At 30.0% G+C, this 11,903-nt stretch overlaps 1 protein-coding gene across 1 annotated transcript; it reads right to left on the bottom strand.

Moving 5' to 3' along the window:
* Positions 1–10,175: 10,175 nt before the first annotated feature.
* LOC114187626 (uncharacterized) lies at positions 10,176–11,221 on the bottom strand. The gene has a single exon (XM_028075921.2). The coding sequence runs from the start codon at positions 11,131–11,133 to the stop codon at positions 10,414–10,416; it is 720 nt and encodes a 239-aa protein (XP_027931722.1). The 5' UTR covers positions 11,134–11,221; the 3' UTR covers positions 10,176–10,413.
* Between the last annotated feature and the right edge of the window lie 682 nt (positions 11,222–11,903).

Here is an 11,903-nt window from a genome sequence, read left to right as displayed (position 1 = left end):
TATTATGTTGCTCAACATATAGATTATGAAATGAACTAATCAGTAATCTGATGTTTTGTAAATTAATTGTTACATTATTAAGTTAGTCTCTACGTTTTCTTCATTGTATTAGTCATTAATATTAATCTTTAAAATTATTAATATGGAGTTGGGATTATCATGAAAAAGGTGGAAAAGAATAATCATATTAACTATATTTTGGTTTGAGATCGAAACGAAGATATTTTAATCGAAATATTTTTAACGAGACTGAGTTAAAATTACTTTAATTAAATTCAAGTTAAATATTATTAATATTAAGTTGATAATATTTATTTAATAATATTAATATTGTTAATAATTGATATTTTTGTAACTTATAAGTAGTCGTCTTTATTATTTGTGTAACATCCCATTTAATAGTTTTCCATACTATCAAACAAAACATTATATTATGATCGATCAAACATAGCAGATAGTAGGAGCAAACATACAGACGTAGAATAAACATATCTAGTACAGTCCTCCACCCTGATACATCTATGAACTCATATACATCAGGTAAGGGTGGGTAGAAGGGATGCTAGACTACACCCAAGACCTCAAAATGTACAGTAAAAGTCTAATTATAGTGGCACTCCTTGCCAAACTCCAACTTCTGCTCAAGAGGAAGCGTCTCCATCTGGTTTCAGCTCTGCTCCCACCAAACATAGGTGATCATTGCAAAGGGGTAATATGCAAAATCAGACACACAACAAGAAGGGTAAGCTAACTGAAAGAAACAAATATCAACACACTTCGCAATTTAAGATGTCATTTATAGCATGTAATTCAATCATAAATCATAGACTCGATATTCGGATTGTGTAAGTGACGTTGGAGCTCTTGGTGGCTTGCACCTGTAACGGTTCCCAGACTCTGCAGAGTCTGGACACATGGGGTATTCACCCGACCGTTCCCAGGGTAAGTCCCCTCCACGTCTAAGACTTGATCAAGTCCGACGACGAGGACCTCCTGCTACTCCTCACGACATAATCCATTCTACTCTATCTGAGCTTGAACGATTATTGGAGTTTTAGGATACCAACCATTATAGATTCCTTACATCCTTACACACACTACAATTTCTACTTGGATTCCCCTTGAAATTCCATTCAAACTTCATCTCTTCATACTTACATTCATCCAATTAAATCATTCTATACATCAATGGTAGCATTCCAATCATACAGAGTCTAAATTGCACAAAGATGCTTTAAAACATATATTTGTACCAAGGAAAACAGATTTGAAACACTACTACTGTAGTACCTCTCGCTCAGGCTAGAAAGTCTGGCCTAGGCGAGAGGTTATCTCGCTCAGGCGAGTCAGTCTCGCCTAGGCGAGACACCAACAATGGCAAAAAGAGAAAACTGGGCGAACCCTTGCTCAGGCTAGGCTGGTTCGCCCAGACGAGATCGTGATCTCGCTCAGGCGACCCCAGCTCGCCTAGGCGAGGCTTCGCGCAGGAACAAAGGTGCGTTTCATGGTATTTTCGCTTAGGTGAGCGTTACTCGCCTAGGCGAAAATATCAGGACACGAACCTGTTCCTTCATGCAGCAAGTCAGTTTCCTTTTAACATCATTCAATTACTCACCAAAATCACACAAACCATGCGTCAATTCATAAATTTAAACATGCAATTCAAGCTTATTCACGGATCATCTAGAAAATTTAAAGAAAGGGTTAGCTTCCCTTACCTCTATAGGGTTTTTAACTAGTTAGAATTCCTTTCAACCAAGAGCTCCTCAATTGTACAACCTAATGAGCTGGAAATGCAGGTTCAGAGAATGAGAATGATTGTTGGTTCTCAAAATTGACTCAACAGCAAGGGAGTCTTTACAAATTTCGAATTGAAGAAGAAAAAAAAATGAAAAGGTTAGGTACAACTTACATGGAGGAGGGGAATTGTAGTTGGGATAGGGGATCATGAGCTAGCCTCAGGTCTGGACTCTGAAATGGATGAAAAGTAAGTTCAGACTTCTCTTTTAGGTAGAGAGAATGTAGAGGAAAAGAAGAGAGAAGGGGGTGCTGTGAAGAGTAATGGAGTTCAGTGGAGTGGGTGGCAGAGAGTGAGAAGATAACAGGGGTTGAGAATTTTGGGTTCCCACAATTTGTGTAAACTCCTTTGAGTATTGGGGCTTTTGAGTCTTATGCTTTGAGATAAAGAATAATAATATTAAAATAAGACAAGTGAATTGAATATGAAGGATTAAATTATTAATTTTAAAACGAAAAAAAAAAGAAAATAAATTAAAAAAAATCCTTAAATAATTTGAAAATAAAATTACGATAATTTATAATTAAGTAATAATTGTTATAAAATAAAGTGAATAATAGAGAGAATAATAGATAATAGAGAAGAGAAGAAACAAGAGAGAATAGGGAGCAACTCATCTATGTATTATTATTGATAGGAAGAGTCCTATTTATAGATACAATATGTAATCCATAAAGGAAACAAATCAACTTAGTTAATACAAATATTTACCATAAAGAGTAATGAATCATATGAGTAAATATGTCAAATCAATGGACAATCATTAATTCATAACACTCCCCCTTGAGTATCTATTGATAAAGAATGTGCCTCGTTAAAACCTTACTAGGAAAAACCCTTTAGGATAAAAAAATGTAGTGAAGGAAAAAGAGTACAACATTCTGTATTCTTTAATACAATATTGTTCATCACATATTATATTTCTCCCCCTCATGTAAACTTACATCATTAAGGCGACAAAGTCCGAATTTGTGAGTCATTTGCTCAAAAGTTTTTCTTGGCAAAAACTTTACAAATAGACTTGTCATATTTTCAGATGAACGAATTTTTGGATATCTATATCATCCTTTCAATTGAACAATACATTATTGTCTTCATATATGGTTGTTGATTCCATCTTTCTCGGGGATAGTCACAAGTTTCTTGCACATGTTGAATTATAAACCTTAACCAAACATATTCACAACTTTCCTCGTAATTTTGTATGATTAGACGATGTTGCTACTATGGTTTGTTTCATATACCTTCATGAAACCATTGTGCTACCACATGTGAACAAACATCTTGTTTGTGATCAACCATTGTGACATTGTAAGAATATGTACAATAACATGCATATCCATAACCCATTGGTCTGAATCTGAATCATTTGGATGGAATAAGCTCATATTCGTAGTACCCTTAAAGTAACGAAGTATATGTTTTACTCCAAACCATTTTCTTCTTGTAGTTGAAGAACTATATCTTGCTTAACAAATTTACAACAAATGCAATATTAGATCGAGTATAATTAGCAAGATACATTAGTGTTTCTATGACACTAAGATATGGTGCTTCTAGACCAAGAAGATCTTCATCATTTTCTTGAGGTCTAAGAAGAGTCTTTATCAACATCTAACGACCTCACAACTATTGGAGTGCATAATGGACATGACTTGTCCATTTAGAACATTTTAAGCACTTTAATTATATAAGCTTCTTGATGTATAAAAACACCTTTATTTAAATACTCAATTTCTAATTTCAAATAAGACTTTGCCCTTCAAAGATCATTCATCTCAAATTATTTCTTTGAGTAATCAATTGCCTTTGTGAACTCATTAGGAATTCCAACGACGTTTATGTCATCTACATAAACAATAATTATGGCAAATTGATTTTCTAATATTTTCATATAAATACAAGGACAAAAAGGATCATTTCCATATCCTTATTTTAATAAGAACTCAATAAGATGGTTATACCACACACATTCTTGCTTTAATCAATAAAAGAGCATGTTCAATTTTATTGAATAACCCTCTTTAGAATTTGTCTTGTTGGGCAAATAAAATCCTTCAGGGATTTTCATATAAATATGATTCTCAAAAGAACCGTACGAATAGGTTGTAACATCATCCATTAGATGTAAATGCAAACCTTGTTGTGCAACTAGGATAATCGAATATTGCAATGTTGTTGCATTCAATACTAGTGAACATGTTTTTTCACTAATCAATACAAGGTTTTGTGAATAACCTTGAGCAACCAATTATGCTTTGTATCTAACAATTTCATCATTTTTAATTTGATTTTTGCGCAAAAATCCATATGTACCCAATGGGTTTCACAACTTCAGGAGTGCGAACTACACGTCCAAAAACCTTTCGTTTAGCAAACAAATATAATTATGCTTCTTTGCATATTTTCATTTTGGCCAATCTTTTCCTTGTCGACAATCTTTTGTTGATCATTGCTTATTGATCCTCATTGTCATTCATAGCATTCATCGCTATGTTATAAGTAAAAGTTTCGTCAATGTTAACTTCATTTTGGTTTCATATTATATGATTCATGACATAATTTATTGAGATCTCATCATTTTCAACCATTTCAGGTACCTGAGGTTCTTCTGGAACTGAACCATTAATTATGTCAAATGAATCTTTTGGGATTTCAACCTTTTCGATTAGGTTATTTTGCATATTAGCCCCATTTCTCATTCAAGAGTTTTTATCTTTGGAACCAATAGGTCTACCACGCTTCAAACGTGTTCACATGAGTTTTTCAACCCTTTTTTTTTCGCATCATAATAACTAATCATGTCAAACAAGGTAATCATTTTGATTTGTAAACTTCTGGTTTACCATGACATGCATTTAAATTGTACTAATAAACTTGTAGTACAAACTATAAGAGAATGTTGATAATTTCTCCAATACACTTTCTTTTTCAACTCAATCATAGAGATATAAAGATATTTCATATCTTTTTCATTGTTTGTCTCAATATAATATCCATTTAGACAAATATCATTGAAACTTAATAAGTTTCTATTCAACTTCTTGGTAGAAGTATAATAGCTCTTCTAGAGTCTTCAAATATATTTGTAGTACTATAAATAATACTAACATCGATGTCTCACATTATCAAACAAGAGAAAAATTTATTACTCTTGAGAATTGTATAAGTTGTTGCACAATCAATAAGGCACATTCTTTTGGTACTAGTGCAAACATTCGTTTTTCATATAAACGTAAATATCAATATGAAATTTTTTTTTAACACTCTCATAATCAATGAGGTGATCAATGCTTCCATTTGCTTTAGCAAAGAAAATAACAATATCAAGATGAGTAGCATCCATATGGCCATAATCAGAATCACCATCTTCATAAGCAAAGTGTGTTTCTATGTTCTTCTCATTGTTTGTAAGATGCTCTGGTGTACAATAAGTACAACTCAAATGGCCTTTACATCGTAATGATAATATATACCTTCATCTTTTTGTCAATATTTTCACATTTTCCTTTTCCTTTTTTTCACATTATCGTGCCACTTCTGGTGACAAAATGTGTCTTTGAAATTATCTTTATAACCATGTCCAAAATCAAGATCATGATCACGATCATAAAAATATAAATCAAATGTTGTTGCATTCACTTATGGGAATGGAGCAGAACCAATTTGGACATGTTTCATGATTTTCTTGAGGTCAAAAGCTCATTGCTTTGTTCAGCCATACAAAGGCATGAAATAAATTCATAATATTTATTGCTGCATTCACTTTTGGGAATGGAGCAGATTAGGCGGATCTCATGATTTTTCATCAAAAGCTTTATTGCTTTGTCCAGTCAGCCATACATAGGCATGAAATAAATTCATAATATTTGTGAAATCTCTTTTCACAATATTTTTGTCGCATGAGCAAATTAATTGCTTAGATGCTTTATTTCTTTATTCAATGGTATCCCAATATCAATTGCATATAAATGTATTTCAACATTTAAAATTCCAATATAAGGAATTCTTCCTTGTAATATCAAGAGTCACAAATCCAAATTTTGCAACTTTTCGCGTATTTAGAACTAGCATATAACATAATAATATTAATAATAATAATAATCACCGTCATAATAAAAATAAAAATAATAAGACGAAGATGAAAATTGATAAAGTTAAATAATTCTTATCACAAGAGGAAGAATATAAGGTAAAATTATAATTTGAGAAAGGATTAGAAAGAGCCTGGATTGAGACACGCATAACACTGTCGTTATAGAGAAAAAGCTTCCACCCTCAATTGGTTGGAGCATCGTGCTGATAACGTGTTATGAAATAAAGTGAATAATAGAGAGAATAATAGATAATAGAGAAGAGAAGAAACAAGAGAGAATAGGGAGCAACTCATCTATGTATTATTATTGATAGGAAGAGTCATATTTATAGATACAATATGTAATCCATAAAAGAAACAAATCAACTTAGTTAATACAAATATTTACCATAAAAAATAATGAATCATATGAGTAAATATATCAAATCAATGAACAATCATTAATTCATTAACAATAATATATATGATAATTAATAACTGAATGAGAGGACAAAACCCTTTTATATTAATGCTTTACAAGTCACAATAATTTAGACTAATGTGAATGTGATGACTAAAATTTGTACTGAAAATGTCTTACCAAAGATCAACACTTTATGTAATCTAAGACTTTGATTTATAAGTGGTTGAAAAATTACTTATCAAAGTAAGAAACAAATATACGTAAGAAACAAACTTTTACACAAAATTCAAAACTCTCTCAAAACCAAATCTAAACAAATAAATCATTCCGATAAGTTTAAAACACAAGTTTTTGAGTTTTATTATCAATAATAATAATAAAGAATATATTAATTATAGAACACTTAAGGTATTCTAACCTTATACATAAAAATTCAAAAAAAATGATAATAAGTAAAAAACCAAGTGAACTAAACTAAAAGACATAAGACATGCACATATTCAAAACTAATGAAAAACAATATTGAGTATAGGTTTTTCAAAACATTATGTAAGTATGTAACATCTATGTAATAAGAAATTAAGTGAACCAACCTAAAAGACATATACACACAATGAAAAATAACATTGAACATAAGTTTTTCAAACATTTCATATTTTCAAGACAAGTTTAAACTATAAAAACACAGTTTTAACGTCAATTTAAATAAAAGTATATTCCAAATAACTACAAATACTCATTTTGACCCTTCAAGTCATTCTCAAGTTCGAAAAACAATCTAAACCTCAACATCCATCAAATTTAATTTTAATACATGCATAACTCATCAGTTCAATATCAATAACCATCATACAAGAAAAAAAAAATCAACAAATCATCATAGCCTGAAATAGATTACCTTATTTAGAGGTTGATAGCAATATAAGTAATAACTACAAAAAGTTGAAATTTATGAAAGATAGTACAATATAACCAAACAATACGGAAATTTAATTCACTTATAAGCTAGTTAAAATTATTAACATGACCTTAGGAAACTAGTTAAAATTATTACTGTTATTCAACGAATGAAATTCATTATAATATCAAATACTAGCAAATAAAGAAATTACGGAATTTTTAAAGCAAACATTTACTCTGAAATGAAATCTAATATGGTATGATTAGTTTTGGAAAAATAGATGATAATTGAAGTTGAAAATTAATAAAAGAAAGGAGGGAAAAATAACAAGAACATATATAAATTGAAAAGAGAAAAACAAAATTAGGAAAGTGGGCGAAGACCAAGAGGTCTTAAAAGATAAAAATGAATTTTAAAAAATCACTAAATAGTGATAATAACAACTCATTTAAATTATTTACTTTGCTTCTACTTTTATGTTTTCTTTTATCAAATATACACCATCCACAAGAAAAATAATACTGATTTAGCAAGTAAATTTCCAATTTTATTCTTTAAGTTGGAATATTTCCTATCTTTTACCAAAGAATAGTTTGATTGATTACTACTAAACTAATTAGGCTAAGATAACATGCATGCCAACAATTAACTGTATAAAAAACATCTAAAATAAAGATGTAAAATAATAATCACATTAGTAATAAGAAATATCTTTTAATTTGCATATAATTAAATTTCATACTAAAAATCTAACTAACTATTTTTAATAGAATTTCCCCTTTGAATAATTTTTTTTAGTCTATGATATTTAAATAAAATGCTTTACTTAAAAAGACAGATGTTAATTAATATCAGTAAAACAACTATTAATTAGAAAAAAAATATGTGTACTTTGAGTGAAATTGATGGGAATCATAACTGTGTTATGTTTCTTAGTTATGAGTAACATCATGAACTAATCCCTGATTTGGCTATTAATATCATAAATCCTTTTCAACCATTATATACTTGGAAAGCTTGAGAAGCCTCCAATGGAAGCTCAACCATAGTTTCTAAATCATAAAAAAAAAAAAAAAAATCTCACCACTTGTAGGTTAGACAGTGATACAAGTGCTGAGTGGCTGTATTTGTAGTTTCAATAACTATTTAGTTAAACCATGCCATCTTGCAATGACCCACTTGCTTTTACATTCAAATAAATTTCTTCTTTTGGTTCATGATAGAGTCAAATTAATGAAACTAGAACCTTCAATTCAAATAGTTTTCTGAGTAATACCACAGAAATAAATATGCAGATGCTCTTCTTCAGACGCATGGCAGCTGAGTGAGTGTTGCTGATATTTGCAATAAATGTCAGAAACGATTTCAGCCTCAAAATGTTACCTATTTGTGTGATTTACATTACTGACATGGCGTTCAAGGTGTTCATGGATTCTTCTAAACATAGACAGTTCCACGCATGCAAAATTTATAAAAATATTTAATTAAATTTTAAATATATGATGAGGTATTTTTATTTGAGGTTTTATTAAATTTTGTCAGTATTTTTAAATGTTTAAAAGTTTGTATTTTTTAACTGAGTTTTTTGCTGTTTATTTTTTGGCTAAATATGTTTTTGGTATTTAAGTTTCAATGAAAATTGAAATTAGTTAATCTTTGAAATTTTAGACCAATTTAGTTCTTCATTTTTAGAAATGTGTTAGTTTAGTACTTTCGATCAAATTTTATTAAATTTATTTGATGTTTCAAACACGTTTCTCAACTAGTATTGAAGCGGGAATATATCAAACAGTATAAACGACTCAAATGTTATCTAAAACGCATTTAAAACGTTAAACAAACTTAACAAAATTATGTTAAAATGACTAAATTCGAGTATTTCTAAAATTGAAAGACTAAATTGAACTAAAATTTTGAAGAGAAATTAATTTTAGTTTTCACTAAAAGTCCAAAATAAAAAACATATTTAACTCTTTATTCTTTTTATTATTTTGATAATGTGACATGTATTTTGTTTATTTCTTTCTTTATATATATATATATATATATATATATATATATATATGGAGAGAGACTAAAATACATTTATTTAATCATGTGGAAACAAATATGTCATCCCCATTTAATGCGGGTCATGTGTACTTGGAACCACAATTAGCCAAGGAAAATCATAAATATGATTATGTTTAGATACAAAGCTTTATATTTTTTTATGAAAAAAATCTTAAAAACATTTATTTTTAAATTCAAGTAGACCTAGTGTAATGTGGGAATTCTCATTTATGGTAAGCATAAAAATATCTCATTTGTGGTTGATTAGACTGTATGTTCCTAGCTTGTATTCCATTAAAAACTCAATAATTAATTTTCTGATAAGAAATTATTAATTGCAGACAAGACTATAATTAGAAAAAAATAATAATTTAACTTTGAATTCATAAAGTATCAATTGTTTTGGAAACTAAAATTTCAAAACATTAATACTTGTTTTATGAATGAATTACCGTAATAGAGCTCAAAGAAAAAAAAATGTATTCCACCGTTGAACTCACAGAAATACTAACTCATAATTAGGATACTTTTTAAAAAAATATCCATTGGAAAAAAAATTATTATTTGTATATAAAAGGCCAAGGTTGAACTATTATAAAAAAACAAGATGTAATATATATATATATATAACTCAAAAATAATAAATGTAGTTGATTTTAAATCAAGATTATTTTATTAACAATTTTAACAAAAGTTTCAAAATTTACAAACACGACCCCACAACTTCAACTATGAATATACAAGGAAGAAAAGCAGAGAAACAATTTAGTATTGAGATCTTCATTATGTAAGGGAATATATATGAATAAGAAGTCCCAAAATACTAACCCAATTGAAAAGATTTTTTTTTTTTTTATAAAAGAAAAATAATTAGTTGGATCCTCCTGAAAATGAAGATTGAAGTTGAAGTGTTGAAAAAAGAAAATAACCAAACGAAGCATATATGCTTGTATTCCACAAAATCTTACATTGTTTTCTCATTCATAATTACAATTCTATAGTGTTACTCTAAAGTGCACTTTTCATCCTACAACATCTAAATTCTGCATGAAGTACAACTATTATACTAGAGAAGTAATTTAGAGACCTAGAAATTCTAAACAAAAAATACAAATCCTAAAAAGGGTAAAAGAGGAATATCATATGATTGTTCCTAATCAAATTCAAACCATGAGTAATTGTCTTTGAGCTTCAATCCTCAAATCTTCCTTCATCTTTCTAATGAAATCATCAAACTTTTTGTTCAACTCCTCAGTGCTCAACACCCAATTTACTTCTTCTTCTACAACCTCTTCCTCTTCAACACTTTCACCAATTTCTGATTCCTTTTCTTCATCTTCACCTCCACTTTCTGCATTTGCTTCTTCCTCTTCTCTCAAAGCCGATTCACTATTCTTTTTCCCTTCTTCTTCACCTTCCAAAACCATGTTCTGTTCACCTTCTTCAACCGAAAACTTGATTTCTATCGCATGTTCTGCTTCTACCTTCTTCTGTCCTTCAAGTTCATGATGAGTTTTCTCCACCAACATTATTGGCTCATTAGCCTCAACATCTGAGTATGAAGATCGTGATGATCCACCTTCAAGATACTTATCAGAAACACTGGTGGAGCCAGATAAAGATTTTGTTATGCCAACAAACACAAGGAGGCCATTGCACAGTAGAAACATGCAGTTCTTGTCTATGGTGTGAGTAAATAGTTGCAAAGAAAATGTAGAGAAGTAGAGGTTGAAGCGGTAGAGGAAAGCAAGCAAGGAAGATGGAGAAATGAAGAAAGAAAACACAGACAATGAGACTAACAATTGGATAAGCTTGATTACACAGTCATGGAGTTTTTTGCTTTGAATCAAAGATTTTATTTTGAGGGACTTAACTTGATCCATACCTTCCAATCTGAGCAAGAATGGAAGTGGAAGTGATGAGAGTTTGTGGTTGTTATGAGAAGGGAATGTTGGTTTCTGAAGCCATGAAGGGATGAACTCTTTATATAATGGTTGAGACCAGGGAATAGGTACATCACTGTAGTGTTTTTTTTTTTTTTTAATTTCCAAGAATGCCCTTGGTTGGGAAATTATTATAAAGCAGATGGCATAAATTGGATGTTATCCTAAGTCCCAAACTTACCTGCTATTCAGGGTTTTTGAAATAAATGCTGATAAGGACATGGCCAATTCTGAAGTTACTATTTGTCACATAAACAGGCAAATGGTTGTTCATGATCACTAGTTTTGAGCTCGACATGTCAAAATGGCTTCCACGTGGGATTTGAAGACAAAATTATCCATAAATCTATTTTCTTAAAATTTTGAGTTAAGAGTTAAGAGTGGCGTTAATATTTTATGTGTAAACTGAACTTATATTTAATGAGTAATTTCTTTCAAAAATCTCAACGGTGATACTAGAGTCAAAACTACGCGTGTTGTAATTTAACTTTATCTTTAGTCGAATTAATCTCATGTTTATATTTACTAATAAACCTATTATAAATGTTAGCAAATGTATCTGATTATATAAGATCGATGGATGGGCAGAAAGGTGAAAATATATATCTACCAAACGAATTGTTTGAAGGATGAAGAGTTGCATGTTGAAGGTGAAGAATCTGTTAATGGATTTTGCTTAGGAAGTAATCCAAGTGACACTGCTAATTTGG

This window comes from Vigna unguiculata, chromosome 6 (genome assembly GCF_037176805.1).
Source record: "Vigna unguiculata cultivar grain cowpea cultivar isolate G323 ecotype 2 chromosome 6, ASM3717680v1, whole genome shotgun sequence".
NCBI lineage: Eukaryota > Viridiplantae > Streptophyta > Magnoliopsida > Fabales > Fabaceae > Vigna > Vigna unguiculata.
The sequence above is the reverse complement of the archived record's forward strand: the minus strand, read 5'-3'. Positions and strand labels throughout refer to the sequence as shown.

What these genes read in the sequence shown, in the direction of transcription:
- LOC114187626 (XM_028075921.2), bottom strand. Translation starts at nt 11,133, where the DNA reads ATGGATCAAGTTAAGTCCCTCAAAATAAAATCTTTGATTCAAAGCAAA.